The sequence below is a fragment of the Cibotium barometz genome, chromosome 56 (genome assembly GCF_041138505.1).
Source record: "Cibotium barometz isolate CiBa-2024 chromosome 56, ASM4113850v1, whole genome shotgun sequence".
NCBI classification, from domain to species: Eukaryota; Viridiplantae; Streptophyta; class Polypodiopsida; order Cyatheales; family Cibotiaceae; genus Cibotium; species Cibotium barometz.
In genome coordinates, this window is record NC_141101.1 from 31,087,595 (window position 1) to 31,105,467 (window position 17,873).

Sequence of the window (17,873 nt, forward strand, 5' to 3'; positions counted from 1 at the left end):
CCAAATACATTGAGATCACAAGGTCACTTAATTATTCTCACTTCAGCAAACAGTCGAGGGCATGCTTGCTTGATATGGTTGGTGTTGCTTGGGCTGAGTATACCAATATACAGTAACATAAAGAGGCTTCAAATGAGACTTTACCATGCTGGGCTACCCAAATAAGTTGCAGATCTTTAAAGCCGCATGGTTAAATGCATGCACACACACACACACACACACACACACACACACACACACAATAAGGTGCTTTACTTTAGACTTTCTGACGGCCATGACCACACAGATGCATGTTGCTTCATAATAAAAATATATGCTTCTAAAATATCCAAATCGTGTATGTTTTAGGTAGCACAGTCAGGAAAGCTCCTCTTCAAAATGTGTCCTCATAATGGCCCCTTTTTAGGAGTTATATAGATTTAGATAAGGCTCTACCCTTGATTTTTTTCAGAGTAAACAGTATATTTTTCTTGAACCAAGGTAGAAGAAACTAACAAAAAAGGTAGCTTAGAATGTTCTCTCAACTTATGAGCACTACTACCATATTTTGTAAAATTGAGGTTCATCATTACAGGCCCAAAAATTCTTAGCAGATGCAGATCTTTACCAACCCCAACCTTGAGCATTTCTCGCCTCTTTCTATACACCAATTATTGCAAGCTCACTTTCTTTCAGTTGTGACTCCAACTGCGACATTGCTGACCTGCACATTAAATGCAAGACATCAATCTACTGTCCCAGATGCCCCAATTTGGTGGTCATCTCTTTTGCCTGAGAGAGGGCAAAACAAAACAAGAAGCTCTTAGGTGTTGAGCATGAGGCAGAAGTACCAGTTTGCCACTCTCATCCAGTGTCATTGGGTTTTCCACCACCACAGTATGCATATGAGATTGAGGCTACATAGTCAGGTCAGAGCCAACAAGGTTAACAGTTCAAATGTTATTTTCAGTCCCAAAACTCTACATTAAACTTGAAACTAATGCACCTCTTACACCCCTGCCACTGTGATGGTATGAGAACTCTCTGATCCATTAAAAAAACATGAAAGATTCACTGAACCTGTTGAGCAGGTGGTGGTTGCGAAGTCGAGACATTCGAAGGAGCCCTCTGTGCTGGAAGAGGCATCCTCATACTATTCATCTGATATCATCATCAAGAAATTCTAAGAACACCTCCATGCCCATAGACCAGGTTTACCAGTGTAACAATGATCTTCTAATTGAAGCAAATCGACCCAAAATTTAAATTCAAATGCACACAACCTGCCAATCAAGCCTACAAATGTTGGAGAATCCTTGTTAAAAGGCATCTCCCCACAACCCTAGGTATGTAAGCAGATATATATGCTCACGATTGGCCCCACCTACACAAACGACACGCACCAACTGCCTTTGTGTCATCTTTCAATCACATTGGCATCAAGGTTCCCTATGTATGCCATCATTTCTTAGCCCCCTCGGGCCTCCTGCCATTAGTGGCCATGATGCAGGGCCATCATCAAAGAAGATTTTGAAGGCCATATAAGTGGTAGAGAAGTTAAAGCCTTTGGTTAAATTGCCACTTTGGTGGTGCTATATGTTCTGATTGATTGGAAAATACTAACAGTGATTTAAAAATTATAGTCAGCGTACTGCCAGAGTAGATAGAGTCAACCATACCAGTCACTGCTTTACGCAACACTAAATTTAGATCATATTTCACTTATTTTAGGACATTTTTTGTTTAGGAAACCTTGGGAGAATCTTGGAATCTTTTCTTGGGCTCTTGTCCTCATGCTTGAGGACTCTACATAGAGAACTGCACCGCTCTAAGAACAGATCGTGATAGCACCTTCGAATCTCGTGGTATGATGAGCGTAGAATAAAGCATGTCTCTCCGTTTCCACCTCACATGTTCTTCATGCCATGCACACCTGGAGCTGCCATGTCTCTACTTGCAACCTGTGTGATAAGACACAGCTGTCTCATAGATATATGTGATAAGGTATATTGGGAGGCTGTACCACACATCAGTTAGAACTAAAAGGAGTGCCCTGCTTTGGGCTTGAAACAGTCACCAATGAGGCATAACCTCTTGCCATCTGGTCATGTCATGAATGCAGGTTGAAAGAACCATACTCCCAAAATGTTGGGTGTGATAATGCAACTCCCAAAATGATGGGTGTGATAATACAATTCCCAGATATGTGCTCTTCTTTCAATAAAGAGTGGGAAATTAGCAAATGCACACACGCATGGAACACACGGCAACAAGATCACCATTGTCAGGCCACTAGGCCGATATTAATGCAAAGCTCTAAGTCTTTATGACACCTGCTTTGCGCTACAAAAACATGGAGAAATTGAGTTGAGAAGGCAAGCATACCCCAGTAGCAGTAACAAACTGGCAAACCGCACATTTTACTGACTGAGCTCCATATGGATACATCAGCATGGTGCCACACCCTCCACAAGTAACATGAGCAACCTGGTTGGCTGTAAAAAGGAATGAGAAATGTAAGTTGGAAGAAGCCTACCACCAAGGAGACTTAAAGACCCCATGTAAGTATTTCAGTCGGAGTAACTCCGTGAACTTTGCCATACTTGTATGAGGAGCACCAACTGATTCTTTTGCAAATGTCTACAAAATTTTGATCTTATGGCTTTGTGGATGAGTCTACTCAACCCCTATCCTAAGGCTTTGTCAATGAGTGAACAAGGGGAACGAGGATTGAAAATCTCAACCTTCCATCGCAAGATTGACTGTATGGCAGCATGAGCAATGCACACTAGTGGCACCACGTACATACATCAGCAAAGTGCGGCAGCCACCACAAATCAACTGGGCCATCTCTGTTCCTGGAAACAATGTACAGCAGCCACAAAAGGAACTCAGTCAAATAAGGTCGTATATTTCCTTTTTCACTTAGAAATTTTAATAACAACAAAAAAAAGTACACCTTACAGAGCCATGCCAATCAAACCATATGAGCAGACAAGACTTTTCGAAGGGCATAAAGAAATCAAACTGAACAAAACCATAAGCTAAAACACCTCAACAGTAACTTTTGTAAATCACGTTTCATCATAACCCTCATAAAATACTCCTCTTCCCCTACCTGTAATTCTAATTCTTCACAACCTAGAATTCTCTTCTCCTACTGTGTTTCTACTCTTCTTTTTTATTAAGTATGCTTACAATTAATTAATAAATGAGCATGTAAAATCTAGTCATCGGGTTGAGATGTTACCTGCACACCTTAATCCGGTGCCACATAGACATGATTATTCCTTGCAACCACCTAAAGGGTAAGTTTAAAGGCTAGATAAAGGCAAATTGGAGTAGTTTTGGCAAACCCAATTGGTGCCCGAAAGTGCCCAAGACATGTACCGATTGCTGGGACATATTTTGAATGCAATATGAGTATGTTTAATGACATTTTTATGGTATTTTGTGACCTAAAAAGGGATGGCTGTAGATTGACATGGTACCAAGAAAGCATCAACGAGAGAGAGAGAGAGAGTGTGGAGTATGAGAGAGAAAAGAAAGAAAGATATATTAAGCGTCTACTAAAGACCCAATGGGCCTATGAGACCAAAGTGATACAATAATGTCCATGGCATATCTCATCATGGAATGGAAAATAAAACAGAATGAAAACATAAATATAGCTCTCTCACTGGGGTGATACAAAACTGTCCATGAAAACTCGTCATGGAATACTGAGAACATAAAAACATGGGAGCAACCTCAGCTCCGAGTAGATGGTATACCACTCTCCAAATGCCAAGCATGGGGCTGACGAGTATGGCCGAGAGGTCTCCCTCAGCTATGTCACATGGAAAGGTAGCTCGATGGCAGTGGGGCATGTCCTGGATCTGGAGCTGATGAGGTGATCGTGCCTGCCGGGGGGGTCGAGGGCGTCGGGCACGCTGGAGTGCAAAGGCTCGGTCCGAGGTAACTCCTCTCGGACGAGGTAGGTCCGGAGCAGCTCGTGGAGGGTCCACAAGATCCACTGTGTCAGTGTCCTCCACCTCCTGGGTCCGGAAGAAACTCGTGATGGTTGGCTGTCGAGGGAAGGGGCGGGGTGGCTAGGGCCTGTGTCTCAAGAAGGTGTCCCTGTGTCGACGGAGCTCAAGCAAGAAGAGGCCCAAGCAACGCTAGTCCTGGAAGTCAATGATCCTGGAGGGTGGACCGAATCCCTCACGAAATAGACAGTGAAACCTCTCGCGGATCTCATAGTATACTGGGCAGCGGCATATGTAATGCTCCTCCGTCTCAACCTCTATGTGGCATAGTCTGCAGATCCTCTCCTCTCTGGGTGTCCGTACGAGCTTCCCGGCTCTGAAAATGCGCTCAGCTCTACCTATCTCTACTCTGAGGCGGTGGGAAGAAACCCGTATTTGGCCAATCACAATCCGCATCAAATGTTTTGTAGCTCTGGTTGACTTCCACGATGATGCAAAAATTCTGAAATTTGTAAAACCCCAAATTTTGGTAAGTGCAAGAGCTCTAATGTGATGATTTTTTTTAATTTAAAATCCCTTAGTTTACTGCTTCCGTGACCATGCAAGTAGAGGCATTGTTGCTGCTGCTGCTGCTGCTGGTCAATGACAGAAACAACTACTCACCATGCCAGATGGCGTCTGCGGCACGTTGGCGTACGATGGCGGCTGCAAACAGTTGCGGTGGAGCTACAGGCGAGGGAGATGTGGGCAACAAGGGTGCCCAGCTGAATGGCACGTCATGGGCCGCTGTGACATGGTGCTCAAGGTGGTAAAACTGAGCTGGCACGAGAAGGTCCTACGATGATGGGAGATGATGGCCCGGATACTCCTGTGGTGGCGTGGCCGTGGGCGAGGGCCATGAGGTCTAGTGCGTCGAGCTCTGCATAACTCAGTGGCTCTGTCGAGTGTCACACCTCTAGGCCGAGCTCCTGCACTAGCCTGTGGTCTGGGTATGATGGGTGGATTGGCCCACGGACTGCTGTTATGGAAGAAGTCGGTGAGAGAGCTCTCTGTGTTGGTCCTCGAGCAAGTACAACTGATCAGGATCTCACTAAGGACTCCCTGTGTCTACGGAGCACTAGAAGAAAAAGTCCCAAGCATCTCTGATCTGAGAAGTCCATGATCCTCGAAAGTGGTCCGAACCTAGCTCAGAAGAGGCAGTGGAACCTCCCCCGAATCTCATAGTATACAGGGCATCAGCATATGTAATGATCCTCTGTCTCGGGCTCTGTGTGATAGAGCTCGCATATCCTGTCCTCTGGTGCGGCCACCCTAGGCCCATATCTGGCAGTCTCCACTATCAGCTGGTGGGACAAGGTGCGGATCTGGCCGATCGCACATCTCACCCCAAAGGATAGGTGTGTGTCCATGTAGCGTGGGCGGCTGATGAACCCATCCTCTGTCAGGCATAGGAGGTGATCTCTGTAGAAGGCCATCTTTGTCCCCAGTGGGGACGACTAGGTGAACTCCATGTCCTCGTAGTATCCAGTCTGACAATGTCCTTCCTGATAACCCTGTTCCGCACTGTGCGACTGAGAGCAAATGACGGGGCCTCTATGCTGTAGTGGAACGGGGGGAGTGCCTCCATCTGCATATCGTGCATGCCAAACCAAGTGCCTACCTGTGCATACCAGCACTCTGTATCTCCCTCAAGTGTCAACTATCTCGAGGACTCCAGGGCTAGCCATGGGTATCTCTCAAGTGGAAGCTCCCATAGCCTGTGCCAGTATGTCACTGTTTGGAATAGAGCCTCTGTCACTATCGGTGCTGCACAGCCCCCATCTCTGCCCGCACAATCTCATGTGGCACTGATGGCTTACTCCTAATCATGCGTGAGATCATCGCCACTAGGGGCCTCTCCATCATATTCCACCCATCATATACCTCCTCTGTATGTCTCGGCCGGCTCTCTCCTCTGTCTCCTCCTGCGGTATAAGCTAGGACCCCAGATGGGGGCACCATACAGTAGTGCAGGTGTAACTAGAGTATCAAATAGCCAAAGCTTCGTCCTCGACTCCTGAAACTATATCTGTGAGCATTGCCTCTCTAGCCAGCCATGGGCTGCATATCCCCTCATCAATCTAGTTTTGGCCGCCTTCCGCATCGAGAACTGAGGTCCAGCAAAAGTGATCCCAAGGTATACATATGAGGTAACATGACCCCTTTTCTTTATGGACGTACATGTATTTTTTTTAAATTGATTAAAAAACCCCTTCTGTAAATGTATTTCTGTAAATTTACCTTATTTTTTTGAATTAAAAAACCCCTTCATTTTAACTCACATGGTATACTTACATATTTTTTAGGTTAACCCCCGAGGCCATTGTTTAGGTTAACCCCTCCAAGGTTCACAGTGAGGTCCCGGTCCTCGCAAAAGGCCCGTACTGCATCCAAATGCCTCTACAGCCCCTCTGGTGAATCAGAAATAAGAACAATATCATCTGCATACAAGAGGATCGGTATCAGGACTCCTGCCAAATGTTTTCCTGGTCCTCCCTGTCTGTCTATGTAATCCGAGATCTCATCAATGTATAGACCAAATAGAGTAGGAGACAAGGGGCAGCCCGGTTCACCCCGATAGTACTGTGTATGATCTCTGAATCACCTCCTGGAGCCCATACTCTCCCTGTTGACTGACTCATAGAGTGTAATGATCTCCCAAAGCATCTCTGCTAGCACTCCCATATCCTACAGTCTCCTCATCAGTCTGGCCCGTGGGATGGTATCAAAAGCTTTGCAGAAATCCACAAAGCAATAGTATCCGATACCCGTGAGCTCTCCCCTCAATGATCCCCCGTAGTGTAAAGATATGATCTAGTGTGGAGTGCCCTCTCCTGAAGCCTGCCTGCCCCAGTGCACTGAGCCTCTGCTCCTCGGACCATCTACTAAGCTCATGCTCCAAAATCGAACCATAAATCTTGGCCAAGGTGTGACCAATCATGATAGTCCTGTAGTTGTTGGGGTCCATGGGGTCACTTGCTTTCAAGATAGGTACAATAGTATTCGATGACCAGCTAACGAGGAAGCCCTCACATAAAGCCCTGTTAAACATGTGAACCAGTAAAGGGGCTAGCATGTCCCTGGCATGGGAGAAATGCTCGGTGAGGAGTCCATCATGATCATGTGCTCTGCATCTCTCACCATGCTAAGGTGAAAGAAGGAAGAGTGTGGGGGACAAGGTTCAGGTGGATGGGGGAGAGGTGGCTGCTCGGGGACATGGTAAAGAGAGGTGGCAAGGTGCTAGGTGAAGGAATCGGAGTCGGAAGGCGATGATCTTGGAAGATCCTCTAGGCCTCCTTACAATCCCTTCCAAGAAACAGCTAGTATAGCTCCTACTCAAGCCTGGCTAGGTAGGCTCTCTTCTTTCTCCGTGTGAAACGTCAAAAGATCACTCGCACCTGCTGATGAGTGGTGGATCCTAGCGCCATCTCCCGATGTAGATGGGCTCGGGTATCACGACATTCCTCGTCGTACCAGCTACTCTGTGGGACAGTCCCTCGTGGTGATGTAGGGGTGGCTCTAGAGTGTAGGAAGGCGGCTACAGCGGAAGTATGGAGGGTGGTTGAGAGGTGTGTGGTAAGCTCATCAAGTGGGATATGGGGGTCGAGGTCGGAGAGGATGCAGTAGACGTGATCAGAATAGATGGAAGAGGTCTCTCTGGTAAAGTGGTATCTCGAACGGTGATGGGGCAAAGCAGGTGGTTGGATGGCGTATCGGCATGTGAGGGAGAAGGCCATATATGCATGGTCGACTGCAACACCGATGGGGCAAGGAGAGATGGTAAACTCCGGAATGAGTGGGATCAGAGAGAGGGATCCCATTAGATAGTCCACTGTACTGGCTCCATGTCCGAAGGGGTAGGAGGTGAAGGAGTTGGATCTAGGCCATCTAGCTAAGCCATTATAAATGGCTAGCCTATGAGCCCCGCCAAGGGCTAAGAGGTACTCTCCATAGTCTGTGAGGGTTGTTGTATCCTGTGATGTGCTTTTATAGTCATGTAGCCTTATCTTTTGACCCAAAAAATTCACACACACTTTGGATGAGTGACACATGGCACACTTATCCTATCCACACATAAGAGTGGGTTCACACACATACACACTCATAGGGAGTGTTCACACACACAAGGCTCCAAAGCCCAACAATGTAACATGCAGAAGCTTACAAAAAAGGATTATACTTTGATAGATACTTTCAGCCCTTGCTTCTTGACGATGAATAGCACGATGTAGAGAAGATAAGATTGCAAAGAGAGAGGAGCAACAAATACACAATATTGGGTCTGAAATACCCTCTAAAGGGTCTAGCAATAGAAGGAAGAGATCGAGACATCAACTCTACACTCAAGAGAATGCCTCTTCAATGCTATCATTGTCAAGGACCACACTGAATCTCTGAGGGTTCCATTAGAAACCAACCAATCACCCAAGTTGCATCTTCCAGCATGCCACTTGCCACCTGTAATCGTTGTGGCATAGATCATGGGATCAAAGATTGCCCAATGAAAGTGGTGGTTGTAAATACACAGAATGGTCCTACCATCACACCTCTCAACATGATTGGAGTGGGTGGACAAACTCAAAGATCAATGTTGAGAAATCCTAACCCGTCCGCGAATGCAATAACGAGACTCATGGCTCAAAACAAACCTGTTGTGGAAAAGAAAGTAGAAAACCAAGCTACTTCAACAGTAGGATCCAAAAAGAAGAGAGACAATAGAAGAAAGAAATCTATAAAAGGGAAAAAACGAAGAAAACAATATGAGTGAACTTGGAAACACCTAACGAACCAGTCTACATGAATGATATTAAAGAGAATTCCGATTCAGTGGACACACATGCTGGTTCTGAGCAAACTAGAGACACTCAAACAAAACTAAGAAGACCAAAAAGGAAGGGATTCAAGCCCCCAAGAAACCAAACAAAGAGAAACTCGGTTCATATCCTGACCATGTAAAAGAATCAGAACAACTGCATGAGCTCAGGGATATCGTCACACATACTCAGTAAGAGTTAGAACCAAGACCAAAACAAGTAACATCTCTGACACTGTGCATCCAAATAATCTAAAGCCGATCGTAACCCACAAACCCTTGGATATACCTAGTGTCATCCTTGAGGTCAGTGAGAACTCACCTGTTCCAAGCATGGATTCTCAACTCTTTAGGAGAATGTTTGAGTATGAAAATCCTGAACCCGTTCAAGAGGTGGAAATTCCAATATCACTAGCACCCTCGTATGGTAGAGAGGTGCCGGGTACTCCCTTAAACATTCCTAAATTGTTGGAGTTCATGGCTTCTGGAACAAAGACCACGATGACAACACCCTTGTGTGGAGATCTTCAACTCTTCAAAGCATTGAAAGCTCTTTTACATGGAGAACTCAACATAGGACTACCACCATTTGTAGAAACCCACAAGGCTCAACCCTACTAAGGAATTTCACCGACTCAAGTCATAGAAGATCTAAGAACCCAAGCAAAGGATGAGTACACCAAATCAATAGTCAAAATTCCATTGAATAAATTGGGTCAATATTTTGAAGGAGATGAATCCAATGCATTACTACCAATCACCGCCAAGGGCATCACAATAATGGAAGTCCTTGATAGTGGTGCAAGAGTCGATATAATTACCAAAAAATGCTAGGAAAAAATGGCCAAACCCAAGCTTTAAGTCTCAGACATTACATTGTGGTTAAAATGCCTGATGGTACTATTACCAAACCAATGGAAATGTTACCCAATCTTAAGATCAAGGTATTGAATCATCAAGTGAGACGTACGTTCATTTTGATGGACTTTTCCAAGCAATCCGATTCTTATGAAATGATCTTAGGAAGACTATTTATGCATGAAGCTAAAATGGTCCATAATTGGTCCAACAACCATGTCTACCTACAATTTGATGACTCAATCCTTAGAGTAGACCTAGTGACTGGTCACGTACATCCAATGCGTAGTGGTGGACTATTTGACCAGAGATCTGATACTACCATCCATTCAACCCCTTTGCAATATTGTTACACTTGCAGAGAAGACACCGATATAAGGAAGGACCCACCCTACAAAGATGCTAAAAAACAAGCTATTGAGCTTGAAGATAATCTAAACTGGATACATATGATGGCTACGATCAATAGCTGGGGAGTGAGGAGCTCCCTAAGGTTGTGCCCCTACAAATGATCCGTGCTCTACCTTCTGATACTAAGGGAATTGGTTATAGTGAACTTGAGTCCACATGGGATGACTCAAGCTCAAGCACCAATAGTGGTGAGGGGTCTGAAACAGAGACTGAAAGCGACACCAACTCCTCAATCACCACAAGAAAAACAAAGCCCACATTATCCCAAAAAATTGCAAGGAGTAGCTCCGAATCTGATACGGATTTCCAATCTGAAGAAAGAGATGAAGTTCATCAAGACTCCAAGGAGCATCTCCGAAGATGACGGAGATGAAAACACTATGCAGTGAATCATCATAAAAGGCTGCAAGAAAGAATGACTACTATCCAAGGGCTCCAGTACATGGGTGTAACTCACTTATATCGAAAGTTTTGGACGATTGGGGAGAGGAGTTACAAAAGGTCAAGTATTGTAGACCACCCCCAGTTGATATAGCTAAGGTGGAAGTCTCTGATAAACCAAAACTGAGTCACTTAGCTAGAAGGAAACAAAATCTTTAACTCGCACAGAAGGAACGAGAGGCTAAGACTGCAGCTAAAGCAGCTGACGAAGGAAAGGAAAATGAGCCTGATTTGCGCCCAGCACTCGAGCATTGCAAGTCATACACCATATAGAAACACAAGTTAGTGTTTGAAAATGCCAAACGTAGCCCCACAAGTGAGAGCGGAGTCGTCTATGACGAGCCTGCACAGGTCAAGAAAGTAGACTTGGCTGAACCAGGAGAAGATCCTAAGCCTATCTACATAGGCTAGGACTTAAATAATGCCGAGGAGGCTGAACTTATAGCTCTCCTCAAGAAGTATAGGGATTGCTTTGCGTGGACATACCATGATATAAAGAGAGTCCCGCAAAGGTGGTATAACACACCATCCCCATGGTACCCGAAGCTAAATATGCAAGCATTGTTAAGAAAGAGATCGATAAACTCATTGAGTGTGGATTCATCTATGAGATTAAACACTCAGAATGAGACTCACCCATTGTGGTTGTGCCCAAGAAGAATGGAGAACTTAGAGTGTGTGTTGATCTCAAGAAAGTGAATGATGCCATGCGCAGGGATCATGTCACGTGCATCCCGCACTTGGATGCCACGTAGACATATCTGTACAGAAGGTGCAGGATCCATAGTAGCAACGGAACGGGAACGGAACGAAAGCACCACAAGGGGAACGGGAACGGAAAAAAGGGGGAACGGGAACGAGGGGAAACGGGAACGAGGGAACGAAGTTTTCCAACCTTGCAGCACCTCTCACCGACTTGCTCAAGGGGGTGAAGACTCGTAAACAAAAGTCTCAGTCACACGCAAGGTGCTTGATGCATTCCATTCTCCCGAAAGCTGCCTCAAAAGCGCCTGTTTTGAAGTTAGCATCTTGAGATGAACCTTTTGAGGTCATCACCGATGCAAGCAATGTAGCCATAGGTGCACTTCTCCAGCAGGACAATAGACCCGTGGCCTACTACAGTCGAAAGTTGGATGTCGTCGAAAAGAATTATTCGGTTTATAAAGAGCTTTTGGGTGTGATCACAGCGCTCAAACATTAGAAGCCTTTTCTTTATGGACCGGTTTTCACAGTCAAAACAGACCACCAAGCACTTAAGTGACTTCAAACCATGCCAAGTGCCCACTTGAGTGATCGGCAAGCCAGGTGGAGTCAACTCTTCCAACAGTTTGGAGGAATGATTGAGTACATCCCTGGTAAGCATAAATAACCCAGTCGCAGATGCTCTTAGTCGCAAGGCCAGTATCCAAGCAGTGCAGGAATCTACCATTCTCAAAATTACGGGGAAGGACTTAGATGGCATGAAAGACCAGTATGTCGACTCCCTTGAGTTTGATACTCAGTATAATTTGGCGCTCACTTCTGAGCCTTGCCATTATTCAGTGCAGAACGGTTGTGGTTGTTCTTCAAGAACTGTCTCCGTGTCATTCGGGAAAAGCGATCAACTCTTCTCCATGATGCCCATGACTCCTTAGTTGGAGGACATAGAGATATCAACAGTACCCTTGAGAAATTAGAACAGTCCTTTTATTGGCCAAAAATGAGGCGTGATGTATATTCACATGTTCAAGCCTGTAAGATTTGCCAAAAAGTTAAGGCTCCACATACAAAGAAGACTGGTTTACTTCAACCTTTGTCTATCCCTGACGGACCTTTCATCGACATATCGATGGACTTTGTAGAACCTCTACCAGCATCCACCGGATCCCATAACACTCAATGTTTCACCATTGTGGATCGCTTCAGTAAGTTCTGCATGCTCATCCCATGCAAGCATACGGCCACAGCTGAGGACGTAGCCCATCTTTTTCTCAAACATTGGTACCCAATTTGTGGTTTGCCTAGCACCATTACATCAGGCACAGATTCCAAGTTTACCTCGCATTTCTGGAGGGTATTATTCGAAAACTTTGGAACGAAGTTTCAGTTGTCTAGTGCATTCCATCCACAAACAGATGGCCAAACAGAAATTTATAACTCAAGTCATATTGTCATGACCAGTCCAAATGGGAACATTATCTTCCATTGGTCCAAGCCATCTTGAATAATACTCATTCATCCAGTGTTGGACGGACTCCATATGAATTGCTTGCCTTTGGTCGCCGTTTCTCTTCTCTTTTGACGAGATTGGTGTCTCCATCTCTAGAGGCTAATAAAACCACGGAAGCATTTTCCGAAATCATTGAGTAAGTCAAGGACCGCTAGACCAAAGCACAAGAAGCTTATAGCAGACAAGCAAATAAGTCTACACGAGATGTCCACTTCAAGGAAGGGGATTGGGTCTATCTGCGCATCATGAAACAAAGATTGAAACAAGCGGGTAAAGGTTGTCCCAAGCTTTCATTCCGTAGTTTTGGACCTTTTCCAATAGTTAAAAAGTTAAGTGATGTCTCCATGAAGTTAAAGTTGCCTATCAGTTGAACAATGAATGATGTTTTCCATGTTTCTTGGCTAAAACCATATGTTGGACTATAAGTTTTTGATGTTTCAAATGAACAGTAGCCAGACGTGGTGGACGAAGCTGAAGTTATCGAGCCTGAGCAGATCCTTCTTCATCGTTGGAAGCATGGTTCTGATCGACGGATACGTCAGTTCTATACGAAGTTCCAAGATTGAGGTACCCACGAAGCCGTATGGCTAGACGAGGAGTCTAGACGAGGAGTCCTTTCAAGAGTACCCCCAGCTGTTGAGGCGGACTACTTGGAAGCCATGAACCTGCCGCCAAGCTAAGCAGGAGGGAATGTCACATGCACTCTGCAGCACTGTAGTGCATGGTGACAAGTTGGCTCATCATCATCAGTTCAACATTGTGCAGTATTAACACCTTTTAGAATGATATTTGTCGTATGCTGTGACCCCATTGCAATCCTCAGTCCAGGATAAGTTAAGCATGAGCTACGTAGGTCATTCCTCAAACATAGTAAGTCAATCAGTCAGTCAAGTCCCTTAACCCACTTGAAGAGACGCATTCATGCATGTAGAGTCAGTAGAAACCTTAGGGTTTGCATTAGAAAGCACTCTGCATATTGCATATCATTCATCCATTCATAGTTTTTTTCATACTCGTATGGAAAATAATCCATACTTCCGTACCCGTATGCGTATATGGTCACGTATGGAAAAACTTTTCATACTCCAGCCAAAAAAGAAAATGTTTTGCATCTTCTCTAGAGATTAGTTGTCAATGTGTGAAAGTCATTGACGGATGAAACATGGTCAATTTGTGAAAACTATGATAGACCATCTATCATGGCTTTCACATACTTTAAGTCTCTCATGGTTCACTTCTTTGAAAATGGCATGTCTACCCTTTAATTTAACACGTATGGAATTTCTCTAAGGTTTGAACCATACTTATTTCATAGTTCCAGACTCATACACGTATGTCGTATGGTTGCCGTATGAAAAAACTATGCCTACAAGTGACAGGTTTTGGCATTTGCCCACTCCACACTCTCTAGTCCCTACTTATGTAACATGATACATGATACATCATTGATCATACATGTATGATGTAAACAAGTTACAGTAATATAAAGTCCGGAGTTTGGATTCTGGCTCTACATCATTTATGTTTTTTCTAATCCCAAAATCTTTGCAGTTTCAAGTTTCTTTGGTTTTTTCGGTCATATGTAGCATGTTTTTCCTTAAATTTAGGATGCCGTATGGTATCCAACGTATGGAATTTCTTGGGAGTGTGAACAGTACTTTTTTCGTACTTCCATACCCGTATGCGTTTGCCGTATGGTTGCCGTATGGAAAAACTATGCATCCATTGCATATAGATCATTGCAGAAGCCTTGAAATAGCATCTCGTAGCCTTAGAATATTTATTAGGATTTATTTGGCATTTTTTCCACAATTTCCAGCATTTAACACTATTTATCCACCATCATCTACAAGTCGTGTAGCATTTTATATCCAGTCGGCCAGCATTTAATGCCAACCGACCAGCCCTCAGTGTAGTATAAATAGGCATGCTTTGCTTATTCATTCATATCATCTCATATCTCAGCAATCATCAGCAAGCGCTTCAGCGTTTCAGTCTTCAGCCCATAGTTCACTTCAGCAACCCACATTTTGGAGAAGCGTTTCATCCTACAGCCATAGGAGCATCAACGCATGTGCATCCAGCCCTCCAACAAAACGCAACAGTTTTCAGCATTCAGCCATCAGTAAACCGTGCATTTTTGCATTCAACCAGTTTTCAGCATTCATCTCTTAGTGTGAATACATCACCAAGCAATCCCAATTCAATAGATTTGGTGAAGGTAAAACTCAGCATTCATACATAGCCTAGAACAGTCCCAAACAGCCCCTATCTCAGCCTCAGATTTGCAGCCTTCCCTCATTCCATTGGGAAGAGTACATAGGCTCGAGATTGAACATCATTGGTGCTTCTACAGCCGTGTGCAGTTCAACAGACTCTTGGTCTTCCTAGATCTAGCGTTTGGCTTATTGTCAGTCCACCGTCAGTCTCTTCAAAGTAATAAATCAAATACTATTCCGGTAACGGGATAGGGGACCCTTCAGTGGGTAATTCTCTCTCTCTCTCTCTCTCTCTCTCTCTCTCTCTCTCTCTCTCTCTCTCTCTCTTAAAGTTTGAAGTCTTAAAGTAGATTGCTAAACTCGCGAAACTCAGGATAAAGAAGACGGTGTGAGCATTTGTGTGACAGGATCCTCAATACGAATACTTCCACTGCATGTTACGACAGTGAAAAGAAAAAGCCTAAATATACTGAAAAGGGACCATTTAGAGTTTTTGAAGTTACTCCACAAAGTACTATATGTCTCGAGACTCTTTACGAAGTTGAAACTGTCGGTTTCCTTGATGGTAGTAAGTTTAAAAAATACTAAAGACTTCTCGGAAAAAAATAAAAAATACAATGGACTTTTCGAAAAAAAATAAAAAATACTATGGACCTCTTACCAAAGAATCCTTACGTGCTTCTCATGACAGGAAAGCAGCCAAGGAAAGGGCTGCTCAAAAGAAGACCCAAGCCCAATAGGAGGCAAGGAAAAGACGAGCCAAACTTCAACAACGTCGAGAAAAAAACCTTAGACCTACTACACAAGCTTATGTTAGAGAGATAATCGACAACATGGAGGATCACATCCCAGCTCTCAGAACATCCATTCAATTGCCTAGCCCTTATGGTAAAGTAATTTATAATGCAATACTTAATACGCAAGCTAGTCACAATCTAATTTCCTTCAATGCATGGAACCAATTAGGAAAACCCCAACTCGGAGATACCTCCTTAGTAGGAGACTTCTTGGTTATGACTCTAGAACATTACCTAAGCCGATAATACTTGGTCATATATGAATGAAGGCTGCAAGATATGTATGATTGACTGGTCAACAAGGTGCATCTCTGTGGGTGAAACCACACATAAACTCTTGCCACCTCTCACTATTATCGAGGATCGCAATGAGGAGGAAGCTTTAACATCCACAAAATCTATGGAACCCCCCTCCACTTCAACGTCCACCATTCAAAAAATTCTCGATCTTTCTATCTCCACACAACAAACACCTCCAAAAGAACAAAGAAATACGACAAGTCATAGAGTGGCAACCCAAATCTAATCTTGAAATGGATTTCCAAGATTTCTCTATCCATACCACCTCAATCGACCAAGCAAGGAGGACCTCAACACAACCGGCGTAGAAAGGCAAAGTTACAAGTTACCCCAAAATGGATTTCCAAACGCTTATTAAGAGCTTAAGGCTACTACGAGGGTAACCATTGTATTTGGATACCATAACAAAAAAGTATACCACTCGTCTCATTGCCGCCGCTTACAAATTTCCAAATCTCTTTATCAATGATAGTCAAAGGCTTCAATAGCTCAAATGCCAACAAAGAGATAGCTATTGTAAAAGAACCTTCACCACCAACGTCCAAACAAGCATGGATCCCAAAGAGATGTTGATGTTGGACTCACACACTCACACACACACAAACCTGCACATTAGGGTTAGGTGCAGGAAGAAGAAGCTCACACAAAAATGAGAGAGAGAGAGAGAGCCAAAAGTGTGGTAGGCACAAAATGCAAGTCAACCCTTGCATGTGTGTCACATCCATATAATATAGAAGTACAAAATACATAGTCACAGGGGACGGAGGGGACGGAGGCTTGGAACGCCACGACGGCGAATCGGGACGGCGCAGGGACGGGGACGGACGGACGTCCCCCACGGGACGTTTCTCACAGGGGACGGCGCAGGGACGGGGACGGCGGTCGGGGGCGACGCTGTGCGGGGACGGCAGAGAGCCGTTACGCCTGCCGTTGCTCCTGCCGTTTTTGGCCGTTGCGCCTGCCTGCCCGTTTCTAGCCGTTTATGGCTGTTGGGCCTTGGCTCTTTGAGGCTTGGCCCTCTCTCTCTCTCTTGCCCTTGAGGCTTTCCTCTCTCTCTCTTGCCTATCTATATAAGAACAAGCCTCTACAAGACTACAAGCACACACAAGTTCACAACTCTCAAGGCTCAAGCTTTCAAGGCTCAAGCTTCTTGAATCTTCTCTCTTCCAACTTCCAAGTTCCAAGCTCTAGGACCTAGGCTCTCACCTCTCCCTCAAGCCTCTTGAGTCTTGACTCTTCCAACTTCCAAGCCTCTAGGCTCTCTCTCTCTCTCTTGAAGACACTCAAGGGTTAGGGTTAGGGTTTACACAGGTTCAAGCAAGCGTGGAAACCAAGATGAGAGAACACGACTTCCAATATGCTTCAATGAATTAATAAAATCAAGTACAATAGCCACATGATAGTGACCCTAAAAGATAAGTGTTCACATGTCCGGCCATAAATGTGCCGGGTGGACCAAAACACTTATAAACTGCATATAAGTGAAACTGAACTAAACTGGGGGAAAAAACCTCCACTAACTGAAGTAAAAAGTGCCCCAGTAACCTACTGATGATCACTAGCACTCCTCTGGGTGCATACACAACATAAAACCCAACAAACCCCCCTGGAGTGATATGTGATCACTGTACATCATCCACCAAAAGGAAACAAATTCAAAGCATTGCGGAATGGTTCAAATTTCGGACGTGGTAATGCCTTGGTGAAGATGTCTGCCACATTCTGATCTGTAGGACAGTAGATCAGACTGATATCTCCTGCCTGGAGTCTCTCCCGAACAAAATGATAGTGAATCTCAATGTGTTTCGTGCGAGCATGAAACACAGGATTCCTGGCCAC

General features: G+C 44.5%; 1 protein-coding gene across 1 annotated transcript in view; it reads right to left on the reverse strand.

Moving 5' to 3' along the window:
* Nucleotides 1-293: 293 nt before the first annotated feature.
* LOC147607121 (protein LOL2-like) overlaps nucleotides 294-17,873 on the reverse strand; it is a 39,792-nt gene continuing 22,212 nt past the window's right edge. Inside the window, exons 3-7 of the mRNA XM_086790906.1 lie at nucleotides 2,724-2,837; nucleotides 2,365-2,474; nucleotides 1,060-1,140; nucleotides 831-896; nucleotides 294-703 (exon numbers count right to left, since the gene is read on the reverse strand). Coding sequence (XP_086647032.1) covers nucleotides 662-703; nucleotides 831-896; nucleotides 1,060-1,140; nucleotides 2,365-2,474; nucleotides 2,724-2,837 — 413 coding nt within the window. The 3' untranslated portion in view covers nucleotides 294-661. The remainder of the gene's footprint in view (nucleotides 704-830; nucleotides 897-1,059; nucleotides 1,141-2,364; nucleotides 2,475-2,723; nucleotides 2,838-17,873) is intronic.